General features: G+C 44.8%; 1 protein-coding gene across 4 annotated transcripts in view; it reads right to left on the reverse strand.

Moving 5' to 3' along the window:
* The window catches only part of Slit2 (slit guidance ligand 2), a 311,911-nt gene extending 299,356 nt beyond the window's left edge, over nucleotides 1–12,555 (reverse strand). For all 4 annotated transcript variants that reach the window (XM_051174041.1, XM_051174039.1, XM_051174040.1 and 1 more), the window contains exons 1-3: nucleotides 11,552–12,555; nucleotides 8,791–8,862; nucleotides 7,612–7,683 (exon numbers count right to left, since the gene is read on the reverse strand). In XM_051174041.1, coding sequence (XP_051029998.1) covers nucleotides 7,612–7,683; nucleotides 8,791–8,862; nucleotides 11,552–11,730 — 323 coding nt within the window. In that variant the 5' untranslated portion in view covers nucleotides 11,731–12,555. The remainder of the gene's footprint in view (nucleotides 1–7,611; nucleotides 7,684–8,790; nucleotides 8,863–11,551) is intronic.
* Between the last annotated feature and the right edge of the window lie 2,828 nt (nucleotides 12,556–15,383).

The following is a 15,383-nucleotide window of genomic DNA, read 5'->3' on the forward strand; positions in this document are numbered from 1 at the left end:
CCTGAAAGCGTCCTTGAGAAAGCCAGTTTTATGTAGTCTGTTTCTTATTTTAGAAAATAAGACACCCAATTTAACATTTCACAAGGCATAACCTGTGGAAATCTGGCAAGATGGCTCAGTGGGTGAGGTGCTTGCCACCCAAAATTATAAGCCTGGCGAGCTGAGCTTGGTTCCTGAAATGGGTGTGAAAGCAGAAAGAAGAGCAGGAGATAATGCTCAGTGAGGATGGGTGCTGGTCTCTTCCAAAGGACCCGAATCCACCTCTCAAAACCACACTGCAGCTCCCAACTGCCTGCAACTCCAGTCCGAGGAGTTCCGACACCCTCACAGGGACACATATACAGACAGAACATCAGTCATTTCTAAATTAAAAATATGGAAGGAAACGAACCACTCCACAAAGTCTTCCTGTGGCTTCTGCTTGTACACCTTAGCATTCAGACCTACACACACACACACACACACACACACACACAGAGTGATAATAAAAATAATAGTTTTTCTCTGAAAATAGTTATTTCTCCATGAAAGTGACTGTATCTAAAGTAAGCATCTTTTGAACATGAGACAGAGTAATATCACAAAAGTGGCAGGCATACTAAAGGAAGAAGGAAAAATTGATAACTTACTCCTCTTCTTAAAAAATGTCCATGTTTGGCTCTGGATTTCCTCCATCATGGCTATGGATATGTATATATAAGGTTAAATGGACAGAAGCTTTTTCAATGGAAAGTCAGCAAACTCCTTCAAATTCAATGAAATATTTTAAAGTAAAGGTTCTTCTAAATACAATCACAAAAAAGAACTGGAGAAAAACATCCTGTTTCTAACATACCACAAAAACAACATCCCAGTGACTTGGAGAGGGAAACGTCACGAGGTGAGCACTAATCTAAATGAGATGACATTTAAGTGATGGTCCCAGGACAAGACAACATGAAAGGGTGTTGCCCAGGATTATTGATGACAGACCACACAGGGTACTCTGTAAAAGGCTCAGTTGTGCCCAAGGACAGATGACAGAGTAAAGTCACACTCGTTCTGTGACAACACCCTGGGGCACAGTCTGCACACAAGATCCGAGGACCATTGGAGGATGCTCTGGATGGTGGGTGACAAAGATGTGTGCGGTGTGTTTCTCTGAGACAGCGTTTCTAAGACCAAAGTTAATCAAAGATCCCACATCTATGCTGCCTGCTGTTTCTGAGTGTGCCTTTCAGATGAACAAATGCTCTCAGAGCTATCAAACCACTGCCGATTAATAACTACTTGGAGTGAGAGGCTTTTTCCTAAATTATCTTCCATCTGCTCCAGTGATCTATCCATTGATGGACACTGTAGTATCTTACTTTTCTCAACTTTCATATCAGCTCGATTAATACTTTAACTCAAGACAACCTTCTATCAGATTCAAAATGCAAACTTAAAAAAAAAAACTGTTTAACCTAAGCCAGTGGGGAAAATGTGTGTTTCATATCCACAAATCAAAGCAAATATACTTTAGTATCATGCCTGGCCTGGAATTCAGTAAATGCTGCCTTAAAACCTGTCATTGCTCCCCTATGCTCCATATATAAATGATCAATGCTAACTCTAGTTATTATCCCTTTTGACTCTCCAGAAGAAATTCCTTCTCACCCATTTAAAAAGCACTGTTTCTTTCTTTTCTTGTGACATTATTACTAACGTTCCTAGCAGTCCAGCACAGCATATGTAACTTGTTTTGCAAATAAGACAATACGTGTAAAGTTCATGAAGGAGAAAAAAACAAAACAAAACAAAACAAAAAAAACCCTCCCCTTCTATGCAAGCTTGTGAAACACCCTGGAAGGCATACATAATTCAGGGGGAAAAGGGGGAAACGTTTTCCAAAGAAATGAAAGACAGAACTAAATGTAAACTATTTGACATTCACTGGTTCCACAAATATACTGAAACAGTGCAAACTAAACTCCCCATTTCAGGGGACGGGGGACGCATAAAGGGAACAGCATCCAGCAAACAATGTCACAAAGGACGAGCCCAAAACAGATGTGGGAAAAATAAACACCCTTTGCAGCCTTGGAATTTACAAACTAGTCCACAGTGGCAAAGGCGTCTTCCCAGCACCCTTTGACTCTGGCGCCCATAAAAACACATTGCAGTCAATGATCCACTAACCTTGTAACAACAGCACCCTCTGATGAAAGCTTTCTAAGACCACCACAGCCAGTAATGTAATTGAAAATGGTCCACACACTGCTTAGACATCCTTTTGTACATTTTCACTTTATGGGTTGTGCACACTCCCTCCCCTCTCTCTCTGGTGTATTTCTTTAGGGGGAAAAATGTTCATGAATTTCACAATGGGGACTTTAAACTAATGTGCAAGGTACCAGAGAAGAGGCCCCGTGAGATGAACTTGGATTATTTGCCACAGAGATTGGCGTTGTGAGATTCTCTTCACAGTCAGAAGCATGTATGTGTTTGGTTGCATATAAGCTTTCAGGATTAGTGGGAAGAGGAGAGGGGTCCCCTACAGCGTGGACAAGCAGAGGATAAATACTGCCATATCCTACAGACCTGTTCTATGTTTTCTCCACTTGAACTCATACATCATAACCTAAAACACAACCTCTGTGTATGGCACAGATCCCAGCCTCACACTGCAACTTGTTTACAAAACATTAACTGGGCCGATAGGAAAGGTGAGAAAAGTAAGATGGTATAGTGTTCACCAGAGGGTAAATCACTGAAGCAAATGGAAGACAAAGCATCTCACTCGTGATCCAGGTTAAGCATATTTCAGAGCCCTGCAGTGTTTTGATAGCTCTGAGATCATTTATCCATCTGAATGATATATCCATGTCAAAAGGAAGAATTCAGTACCATCTTACAGGAAAACATTATCTTTTAAGTATTTGTTCATGAAATAGTGTTTGCTCAAATAGGGCCTTCATCCTAAAGGGATCTAAATTTCTAAGTTAAAAAGGGATAAGATGTATGATTATGAATTTGGTGGAAACTTCTAAATATTTAAGTTACTATACTTATATCCCAGGATTCCTCACATGGCTACATCACAATATTTTAGAATTGCATTTTTTAAGCAAACTATGCAGTGATAAAGCCACTAGGACTAAAAGTGTTGCTTTAAATATGGAGAGAATAAACCAGAAGTATTTGAAGTCCCTGTCTGAAAAACAGACAGCTGAAGTATTGACAGATGTCATGGGCCTTAATAGCTATCCCTATTTTGAAGAAGAGTAAACCGAATTTTTTAAAGAGGTAAGTTGTAGTATAAAGATCAGAGCCTGTGGAAGTCTCTTGTCTAATGTTTCAGAGTTTAGAATGGAGTTGAGTTTATATGTGGCCAGAGAAACAACCAAAAACACAACTAGTGAGCATTTTTCACTGTTGATTCAGCAGAGAATATTAAATGGTACCTAAATCCCAGGGTGGCTAGACAATTCATTCAGCCTCTCCTCCCTCTGCTTTTCTCACTTTCTGTTCTGCTCCCATCAACAGAGCCTAAAACAGCATCATGCAGCCAGCACTGTGAAACTGTCTACCCATCCACAGTGCCCTCCGAATCATGTAATTACTATAATGATGAGTATTTGGTACTTCTGAAGTTCTTACAAAGCCACGATTTTCTGTTCCTGGCTACTGCTGTCCATGAACATAAGCTAAACAAATATGTATTTCATTTTAGGCAGTTTCAGTATATCAAAATGTCCAACAATATTCCACTCGTGTTTTCAGTCAATTTTCAAAATGACAGGAGTTGATTTTACCAGTAGAATGCTGGAGTCCCCATAGACAGCCATAAAAAAGCCAAAGAGCAGAACTCAGTGAGTATAGCATGACCACAGCTGTAAAGAGATAGCCAGCGAGCAGCACAGGTTTCAGCAGCCTATGGAATTTCTGTGGTGGAAAATGAAAGAACAAGAGGGAGGAAGAGAAGAAGGAAAGAGAGGGAGAGAGGGGGGAGGGAGAAGGGAAGGCAGACTGAGAGGAAGGAAGGAAGGAGGGAGGGAGGGGGAGAGGGAGGGAAGAGGGGGGAAGGAGGAGAGGGGAGGGGAGAGGGGAGAGGGGGGAGGGGGAAGGGAAGGCAGACTGAGAGGAAGGAAGGAAGGAGGGAGGGAGGGGGAGAGGGAGGGAAGAGGGAGGGAAGGAGGAGGGGGGAAGGAGGAGGGGAGATGGAGGGAGGGGCAGGGAGGGAGGGAGGAAGGAAGGAAAGAGGGAGGGAGGGAGAGAGGGAGGGAGGAAGGGACAGAAGAAGGAAAGACATTCTATCCCTTGAATTAATGATTTTCAAAAGAGAACTGCAGAGCTATCCAGAGCTATCCAGAGCTAGCCCAACTCTCTGCTGTAACTTATTTGTGTGCACTTTGGTTTTGCCTAACTGATTGGACTGAACCAATTGGTAAAATAACTTCATTACATTTCTCTATAACTTTCTCATCAAACAACAGGAAGCTGCTGTATTGCAATGTGCATGGCGAGTATTCTCCATGACCCCCTACCCCCAAGATAAATAATACTCCTGACAAAACAAAGCATTCCAGACACCCTGGCACTGCACATGTCAGGCCTGGGAATATAGCAGCAACTGTCCCAACATGTGCTCATGGGGTACGAGCTCCATTAAAACCTCTGCAATTCACAGTGGTCCACAGCCACAGGAGGGTGAAGTCATCATCTGATGCTGCCTTCCCCACAGCAAAAGAAAGTGACTTACAAGAGGAAAAGGGGAAGACAAAAGTTTTGATAGGAAAGGAAGAAAGTAAAGTAAGGAAGTCAGGAGGAAGGAGGAGAGAAGGTCATCTTAACATTTTGACTGACACTTCTTAACCACAACTATTTAATTAAGGGAAAAATACTTTTTTTTTGTACCAATAGCACTTTGATTTACAAGTACGTCTTTCTAACTTTGTTAACATTAATTTAAGTTAAAATGACCTTGTTTTTTACTAATTAAAAACTGAATGCATAAAAAGGTATAGATATTTACTGTTTTCAGATCTGTCTTCTCTTCATTAAGTTAAAACTTCACCAGGGTTATGAAAAATGCCTATCTCTAAAGTGTTCACAAAATACCTTCACACTGACAAATGCTATTACTGTTATCATTTTAAAATGAAAACTACTCAGAACCATAAATTGAATGTGAACAAAGTTGATGTTTTTTTATTCTGTTTTGTTTTATATACAAAGAAAACGGAACTAAAGTCATGATTTCCTAGATGAACGGCTGTTACAACAAACTATTTCTAAAGCATCTTTTCACAATTAGGAGTTCAATTTGAATTTTTGATTCCAACTTATTAACAATCATGTAGATGATAAAATCCATAGTTTAACTTTAATCCATTGATTATTTCCTGATTCTTACATTGCTCCTTGAACTTTTGTGAGAAAACAAGCAATTTGTTTAACATTAATGACTGTATATAAAATAGGGGCAGATGCTATAAGCCATAATAATTGGATCATAGAGCTTACAATGTAAGGTGGGAGTTTTGCATTTTTATTTCTTAAAAAAGAAACTGAACAAAATTTAAAATAGTCTTCAAATGTATTTCTTAGTAAAACTGCCTTGGCATTTAATATATTTAAAAATAAATATTTGAAAAGTGTATCCACAATGTTCCTAAGAAATGCCTTAGAATTCCAGAGTTCCAAGGAGATGAATTGGCTGTCAGATAACAATGTGCTTCTATCTGATGGACTTGGCAGTTGTAAACAAATGGAATTTTCTCAGCTTTTCCTCACAAATATGAAATATTTGCTCTCAGCCAACAGCTGGGGTGATTTAAAGAAGTCTTGCATATATATTAGTTTTCATTCAAAATTACAAGTCCTCCTCCCACTCTGCAACATCTGACTTCGTCTTTGTAGAACACAGAATCGTTCTGAGATGAAGTGACATTCTCCAGGGAAGCAAAAGTCAAAAAATAGTATCCACTTACAGCGCTAATCAAATTTCAGATCTTATGGTATCGGTGGTATTTTTTAGGAAGAGATCATTTATTTAAGATAAAAGTTGAAATGAAATTCTGAGGTGAGGCAGCTTTAAAAACTATGAAAAAGTATACATTGTTGTTATGTTACCAAAGATTTAAAATTACAATAAAGTGAATGTGAGCTACAGAAAACACCACAGAGAATCCTATGATTTAAATGGAGTTTCAGAACCAAGTTTTCTATATGTCCATGGTATTACTAGAAGACAATCTTGACAGTTCATTTAAATTTTATCAATACATTTAAAAATGCATGGTTTAAAATATCTTTGAGAGTTACTCACTAGGTATATCAGCTATAGAAAAACATCTATGGAAAAGCTGAATAAATACTTTGCGTGTTTTTATGTATTCAATATAAGCTACACACATAAGAACTTGGGTGTGCATTCATTTAAATATTTATCTAGATTTCACTTCCTCAGAAAGAAGCTCAGTGTAGCTAAATCAATTTATATACCAATCCACTGTTACACTGTAATGGACAGACTTTTTAGGAGCAAAATAAAGAAGACAGGACCATGCTGTGCCTGATATAATAATACATAGCTAGTATATTCAGACATGTATCACAAAATTACAAGCCTGTTTTCCACTTATAAACAATGACAAGATTAACCTTTTGCTCTTGGGCCCAGTGAATCTGAATATATGCTATGCCAAAAAATTAAAATATTTAGATAGAAGTATCAATTTTATTTTTGCTAAAGTGACTATTAGGGCAGGCATGAAAACTTATTAAAATATTTATAGTACTTTTAATACAGATTTCATCTGCCATAAAAATGAAAACATACTGAACTTCAATCATCAAGACATATGGAATCTGTAAATTGTATTTCATATATTACAAAGTCGATAATTCCTCTGATTTCAGGTATAAATTTTGTCTATATATATATTTACATATATATTGGGAATAATATGTATTCTGGAACACAATAACAGTCAAATAATACATATATCTATAAGATTTTTGTGTCTAAAAAGAGTGCAAAATCTACATTTAAAGTTCATGCAAAAAAAATGCCAGTGATGAATGACCACTCATCTCTACCTTAATAATGTGTAGCTTATTTTTTTTGCAGCTGTACTATTTTAGAAGATATCGTAAGACCATTAAATAGAATTGGGAGTATCAGTTATTATCAGTGCTCTCTTTAAGTATTAAATATCAAGCAATGTAGATCATCCATAAGACCCTTTCTAAATGTTCCAAAGCACCAATAACAACATGGACCCTTACAAGATTCTTATCTAAGCCTCTCTTCCCAGAAAGCACAATTAATACAAATTTAATTTTCCAACCATTCTTTCTGCATAAACCACAGACAACCGATAGCAACACATGGACAAATCTCGGTGCCAAAACAATGATTACATAGGAAATAAGTATCTCAGGAAAGCAGTGGGCTTTCATGCTTTAATAAGAGTTCGTGATCTTTACCCTGGGCCTTTGCTTTTACATTAGAAAACACTTATTTGTGCCCTTTCTTCTTTACTGTAAAAACTAAGCCATGAAATGGAAGACATAATCCTTGAAACTCAAGTGGCTTTAAACATACAGACACGTTGTCATGCATTTGGGACTGAAAATACTCACAGTCTCTCCAGCTCCTTCAGATCCTGGAATGCTCCCCTCTCAATAGTACTGATCTTGTTTTCCATGAGCTGACTGTAATGCAAAATATAACAGGGTTCTTAGGGTGGCCATCTGAGGGGGCTGTGACTTAGCAGCCAAAACCCTGCAACCTCTCTCTCACTTCTGCATTGTGGTTTGCTCTTTGTTGAGAGTCGCTAGCAAAGTTAATAATGTGGCAGGTGGGAGAATTTGGTGGGGGTATGTAGCTTCCATACCACAGGTGTTTCACTTCAAAATTACTACAGAAGTTCCTCACACAAGTTACTAATGCGAAGTAAAATCTAAACCTTAAACTCCAACATAAGTCAATACTGGAAACCATCCTTCGAATCAGTTTTCTGGCCTCACCCGTGTCCCTAACTAAGGAATTCAGTAGCTCAGCACAGACATCCTTTAATTCTGACTTACGAATGTACATCACCAATTGCAAAATGTCATGAGGACCAAAATGAGTCCTTAAAACGTAACATTGTATGACATCTCCCATCAATTGTACCCATAGTAGCAAAAATGTAGGGCCACTGGGTGTATAAATATTTACAAACCTATGGGACAGAGCAAATTTAAATAATATGGACTCTCCACTAATGCTTAACTCACAGCTAATTCAAACCACTAATGAGTGCATTAATCATTTCATAACAATTTGTATCAGTTACAAAACTACCAAATAAGGAGTGCAACCCAAAATGAGACGGACATGTTTGATACATAAACACTCCCCCCCCCCAAACCGGCTGAAAAGATGTGGGCATGAAGTTAAAAGTTTTTCTCTGCTTTTTTCTTTTTTAAAGAACTCTGGATACTTTTACTTCAGGAAGAAGAGAAAGCAGCCTACCACAACTCCCCACGCTGACTGCTAGTCCTCAAAGTATCAGATTCCTAGCATTATTTAATCATATAGTGAAAACAGTGATTCTACATTTCTCAAAGTGTGAGGTCCTTTCTACCCTCTTATCCCCATCACACATCCACTTTTAAAGGCACAAGTTTCACTAAAAGTTATACAATGAACAACAGAAAGTAATTCAAGTATGCTGTTGTCTTCAGAAAAGCTTTAACATCTATGAACATTTAGTGATTGTAACTAAGCATGCCATCTTAAAAACAAAACTCTTAAGACTCGAAGGCGACACTTACAGAACTCTGAGGTGCCTGAGACCAGCAAAATCTGTCTTCGTGATCCTTGTGATGTTATTTCCATTGAGATCCCTAAGAAACAACCACAAATTAAAGTTTCTTTTTATTTCTATCATATTTAGTCAAACAAAGTAAAACTTAAAGAAGCATGTTGGAGCTTTAGGGGGGGAAAAAGCTTTAATTCAATTAGTGTGGCTTAAAACGTAAGCCAGAGAGCGAAGGGAACAACAAGCCTTTGAAATAATAGTTTATAAAGGTCTCATGTTTACAAAATTCTTGCTGACATATGACAAGAAAATGAAGAGATGATGTCATCACTAGCCCCGGCTTTTGTTGTGTGTTTGTGGCCTGTATGTGTGAGTGCTTTCGATTTGGGTTTCCAAAAGAATTGAGGTATTCTGCAATTTTGCCTTTATTTTTAGTGTAGCCTCCAAGAATTTTCTTTCAGGAAGTTTGTTGGGGAAAAAAAATGTTTCTCATACTATTCAGAAAGCAATTTTTAAAAATAGAACACTCTGAGGTAGCATTGTGTCCAAAATCCTGGAGGCAAAGAAAAGTGTATGCCAGGGAGAGTTGTGGCACCTCAAAGACCTTCACCTCCCCAGAATTCTAGGTCCCTGGGGAGGCTGAACTCTTTTATTGCAGCTCCTGTCCCTGACTGTGACTGAAGTTTAAACTGCCAGTGAGAACAATCATGGGAGTAGGCTTTGGCCTTGACCCACACAACTTTTGTTCTGTTTCAGCATCACTTTCTTCAATCACAACCTTCTTTCTGGTCAACAATTAAATTTGCACAGCTTCGTTCATTCACAGTGAAGAAACCTTTGGAAGTTTCTCCTGTGTTGCCCTCTGGAAGCTCTCGTAGGTGGGACTTTAAAGTTTCCTGCTGAAATCTGTATTTAAAGTGTTTGCTTTGCTAACGATAGAATTTTATAAACAAGCACAGAGTATGCGGTTTCCTGAAAACTCCACAAATCTCTCATAAGGATTTTTTTTTTTTTTTCAACCACTAGGCACTCCACTGCCATTTCTGGAAACCCAGTGCTTTGACAAGTTGGTGTTTACACTGTTCCAAAGGGCGTAGAATGATGAGAGCTAAATTAGAATCTCTCACCACCACCACCTCTCCCGCCCCTGACTTCTCCCCAACCAAGTGCTCTGAATAGTCTCTAAAGTTATGGGAGTTCTTTAAGGGCTTTTTGATTTCTCCTGCGATCGCGACCACGTAAATGTGCTGGATGCCATCCTTACCGAGATAAGGCCCAACTAGCTGGGCGCCGAGGGCTTAGAGAAATAATCAGAACAGAACCCCAGTGGAGCTGGGGCTTGGCAAACCTTTTTGAAAGAAGAAAAAGCCTGGACATGGGCCCTCAAACTTAGAGTGGGGGGTGCGGGTTGAATCAAGAGGAGGGCACTGTTGGCCCTGAGGACTCTGAGTGCAGAAACGTCGCCCTGGAGTGTCTCTTTCCCGAAAGCTAAACGCAGTCTTAGGAAAGAACTCCGGTCTCTGCGCGATCACCCACGCCACACCAGTCCAAGCCATCCTAAGCCAGCCGCGCCTGCCTGACCCATGCGCAACCGGGAGAGCCCTGAGCATCCCAGAGCCTGGGGCGGGCTGGTGCTGGAGGGCTCCGAGTGCTTCACAAAGAGAGTGGCCTCTGCGCTTCACTTCCCTAACTCCGCAAGTGCCCCACCAGGAGCGCGTGGGCCGTCATCCCCGGATCTGCGTTTATTTCTTCATTAAAGACTCGCCAAGACAGGGAGGCGGGGATGTCTGCGGGCGGCAGAGCGCAAAGAGGGGCAGGCAGAGCAGCTGCCACCACGTGAAGGAGCTCCCAGACTGCCAGCAAGGTGCCCGAGGGCACACAACCACAGCGGGCAAGGGCTGGAGGGAGCAGCCCAAGGCCACAGGGTCACCAAAGCAGTTGGACCCGACCCAGTGGGTCCCAGACAGAGAAGCGAAGCGGTGCTAACTTTATTTAATCCCTGGGACATGGTCCTTCCTCAAGTCTCGGGCTACTGTTGTCGCCTCCTCCCTGTAAAGGACAGGGGCTTTAGAAAGTGGCCACAGGGAGATGGTGCGCGTTGCTATTGAGCCTACTCTTGCTGTCCTGGAGCACTCATCCTTCATAGACTATGAAGAGATCCCCAGGGCACCCCAAAACTCCACCACCCCCACATTGGTATTTAGAGGGGTACACAAAGCCTGGAATAGAAACTCTTTTTCCTTTCTTTCTTTCTTTCTTTCTTTCTTTCTTTCTTTCTTTCTTTCTTTCTTTTTTTTAAGCAGCCTGCCACCTCGTTTTGCCCCAGTCTGAAGCAACAAGGTCCTGAAATAACCCCTGTTTGTAACACCGCAAGGTGACTCGTGTTGCAGAGTCTGGGAAACATAGTTACACCTCCCTTGCTCCAGGCATTTTTGAATTCTAGTCCCAGGCGCCTCTCTCCCCAGCCAGAAAGAACTGGTCCACAGCCCACAAGCAGTTGCAAGTGGGGGGGGGGGTTGGGGGGGGGAGGCAGGAAAAGGACACGTAGCTGCCAGCGATCCGCCCCTCCTTGGCAAAGGCTCCTCCCAGTCTAATGCCCGCCAGTCTTTCACCTTTTCAGAGGGCCCACCCCCAGGATGTCCTGGAGAGCTTCTGAGAGCTACCCCAGAAACCGGTTTCCACCACACGTGGACTTTCCAGGCTGCTCGCTTAGGGATGTCATACCTCGGTGGGGAGGGAGGGAGAATTGGGGAGGGCTAAGCGCCCATACTCACAGTCTCTCGGTGTTGCGGGGGATATTCCTGGGTACGCTGCGCAGTGCCAGCCCATGACAATCCACGGTGCTGCCTGAACAGGAGCACTGGGCAGGGCACGCCTGCGGCGCCACCTTGTTCAAAATCGACAACACTAACCCCAGCGACAGGGACAGGGTTTGCCAGCCAAGGCTGCTCATCTTCCCCAGCAGGCTCCTTGCTTCGAGGGACTTCTCTTTGGCTCTCTGTTGCGTGAGAACCAGGCAGTGTCCGAGGCCCGGCGCCGGGAGCAGGGCACACACAGTAACACGGAACAGTAATATAAGGCAGAAGAGCTGGCAGGAGCACACGCCTTTTCCCTGCTCTCCACGCTGTTCGAGCGGAGCAGAAGATCCGTGGGCAACTTCAGGTCCTGAATATCAATAGGCCCGAATCAGGCTGCAAGGAGACCCAGAAGCGGCTGTGAGGACAGAGCGTGCCTTCAACTTGGCGGCAAAAGAGCCCCTACTCCAAATGACCGCAAAGATGCAGCGGCCGGTTGCTTGAGGACTTCTGATCCCACGGACCCTCTAGGAAATCCGATTCCAGTTGGAGGAGTGCAAGGCTCGGGAGGGGACTTCAATAGTAATGGTGGCCCTGATCCAAGTGGGCTCCCCGGAAGCTAGAAGGCGCAAGGGCCTGGCAGGTCCAAAGCCAAGCCCTCGCAGAGACTGGGCATGGCGCGCGCGGGGGCGCACCGGGTGTTCACGCAGCCCTGGGGGCGCCGGGCGGCGCTGCGGGGCTCAGGGCTCTCAGCTCACAGGGCCTCTCCACTCCTGCGGCACAGCCGCAGCTCCAACCCGTCTTCGCCGCCTCCCGACAGCCAAGGATGTGTTGCACTCACACATGCACTTCACTGGAGGATATCTGGGCAATCCCGCCTCCCTCCCGGCGTCCTTGGCGACGCTCTGCACCAGGGCCTGCCCCTGAGGTCACACAGAGAGACAAAAGGGCAGTCGGACCGCTGCAGCCCTGCAGAAATATCCACTAGTCCGCACCTCTGCAGGGGGGAGGGGGGAATCCAGGGAGCCAAGTTTACTAGGAGAGCGAGAGCTCCCAGGAAGATTGAGAAGGAACTGGCTGGGGCAAGACTCTCAAACAGTCAAGCCAGAAGCAAAGCAAAGGCTAGGTGTCCGCGTTGCCAGTGCGGCTAGTATGCCCTGGTGGGTATACTAGATGACGGGCGGGAGAATGGGATCGGTTAGCCAGGTAGATCCCGGGCGACAGCCGACTGGCAGTCGTGCGTCCGCGCTCTTGTCAGCCCCTCTGGTCTCCGGGATACGCCACAGCTCCACCGCACACACCTGACGGCACAGGTGGAAGAAGCAACCGCGACGTCCTGAGCCGCGCAGCCTCGCAGCCACCCTTCAAGCAGTCCCTGGGAGCGGGTCCTCCACCTCAAAGTCCAGGAAGTTTCCCCGGGCGTTGGAACCGGTCTCTCGCTGTCACCGGAGGAGTCTCCAGCCGCGGATGCGGAGATGCCGCTCGGCCCCGCACGCTGCACCTGACTCGGCGACCGCAGTCCAGGCAGCGCTTTAGCTTCTGGCCCCTTCCCCTCTCGGGGAGGCTTTCGGCGCCTGCGGCTCCCGGGAGGAAGGTGGCGGGGAGAGAGAGAGAGAAAGAGAGAGAGAGAGAAGGCGGAGACAGAGAGCGGGGACTGGCGCTCCGGAGCCCCAGGCAAGTGTCTAAACAATAGGACGGACGCGGCTGCCTAAGTCTCGCCGGGCTGCTGGAAGGTGGGTTGTTGTTGTAACTGGAGTTGTCCGCTCTGGCTGCTGGGCGCTGAGCGCAGCCGAACAAAAAGACCCCAACCCGCGCCTCTGGAGTCTCCTGTGCGCCCCCGGGACGTCCCCCCCTTTCTCCTCAGTACTCCCTCAGCCCCGGGAAAGCTGGGCAGCTCTGGCCTGCGCCCCGAAGCCTGGGCGCTCCCATCCCTCGCCGCCGCCGCCGCCTCCTCCTCCTCCTTTTTTTTAAAACCACCGTCTGCAGCAGCCACGGCCGCCACCGCCTCCTGCAACCTCCGCCGTCCAGGCGCTGGGCAAATAAATAAACCCAAGTCCGAAGTTAACGCGGTGGCCGGGCTTTATATAGCAGCGGGAAAGCGCCCACCCTCGGCTCCGCCCCCGCCAGCCCCGCCCCGCCCCCTGGACGCGCGCGGAAAGCCGGCACCTCGCTCGCCCGGGAGAGGTGAGGCCCAGGCTGCCAGCGCCGGGAGGAGGCGGCGGTGGCGGCGCGCGTTCTCGTGGGCCCCCTGCTCCCGCCAGCCCAGACTCCTCCGCCCGCCCGCCGCCGGGGCAAAGTTTGCCACTAGAAAGAGGCTCCCGGGTCCTCGCTCTGCAACTGTTTGGCCCTAGAGGTGACCAGAGCCCCGAGAGCCAGGCTCCCTGAAAGAGAATGGGGAGAGGGAGGCTTGCAAAGCAGCTCATAAATAAATGGAGCCGGCAGCGCCTCTGCCGCAGCCTTTCCAGGCGCGGTCCTGAAGGGGACCGCTCTGGGCTTGCAACAGTGCGAGACAGAGACAGAGAGACTGTGATTTTAAATTAAAGCAAAAAAATCCTACTGAAATAGATCTGCCTGCGTGGCCGCACATACGTTCTCTCTCTCTCTCTCTCTCTCTCTCTCTCTCTCTCTCTCTCTCTCTCTCTCTCTCTCTCTCCCCTCCCCCTCCCTCTCCCTCTCTCTCATTTTGGGAAGCTTAAAAGTTCACAGTTTTAACAAGTTGGAAATAATGTTTTCCAACCTTTTTGCTAGCCTTTGTAAGCCACCCTCTTCAGTTAACCCTTTTCTAATAGTCACTTACTGGAAAACACCACAACAAGGGGGCTGGGGGGGGGGGCGGGCAGTCTGTATATGCAACTCTGCAAGCTCACACAACTCCAAGGGCCCCTGTGTGTTCCTGTGGGGGAAAAAAATGGGAAAATAAATCCTAGCAACACCCACTATGCTGGGAGGTTTCCCTTATTTCAGTCCCTCTCTGGATACTCTCCCACACCCCACACCCCACCCCCAGCACTGTTTGCAAAGTGAATTTCCTGGTTTCATCTTGTCTCTTTACTGTAATGTCTAGCAATAGCCACCACCAAAGCTCTCTCAGCAGAAACCAATGCCTCTGTGATTTTGAAATAACATCTAAAATGAGTCCGTTTCTTTACATCATTTTAAATCCTCGTCGTCTTTCTCTCTGGTCACAGCCCACTTTGGAAGTCTTTCCGGGGGAAACCTGTGCAAGCCCCTACCATAAAGTGAGTTTTGTAGTAAAGTTTCATTTGTATAATATCTGCTACCTCTTGACCCCCCCCCCCCAAAGCCTGTCCAGTTTACTTTAGCATTTTTGGTATTTAACAATTTATCTGTCACTTAGTAGATTCCCTGATTAAGTATTAAGGCCTGAAATCTCTCCAATTGTCTTTACTTTTGCATATTTAAATTTTTCAGGATTTTTTTTTCCAGGTCATTTTGCCTGCCCCTGAGATCCAAAAGAAAAACGCTCAGGGGATACTTCCAGAGATAGGGTGTCCCCCTCAGAAACCAAATGTCATTTATTTGTATGACACCATTCTTTTAAGGGCTCCAGAACATTTGACATCCATGTATTCATTTGTCCTTCTAGATTTTAGCTTAAAGGTCTGTTACATAACTTCGTTGAGGAGAAAAGAGACACCATAGTCACAGTTCCTTAAGAATTGAGGCATAGAGCACATGTCAGTTGCAAAACAAATTGTCACTGAAGGAGGATTTCATCACCAGTGAATTTTCTTTGTAATAACAAATTATGTGATTGCGGCATGTTTTCAGATACACTGAATCATTTATT

The sequence above is a fragment of the Phodopus roborovskii genome, unplaced genomic scaffold (genome assembly GCF_943737965.1).
Source record: "Phodopus roborovskii unplaced genomic scaffold, PHOROB, whole genome shotgun sequence".
Classification (NCBI taxonomy): domain Eukaryota; kingdom Metazoa; phylum Chordata; class Mammalia; order Rodentia; family Cricetidae; genus Phodopus; species Phodopus roborovskii.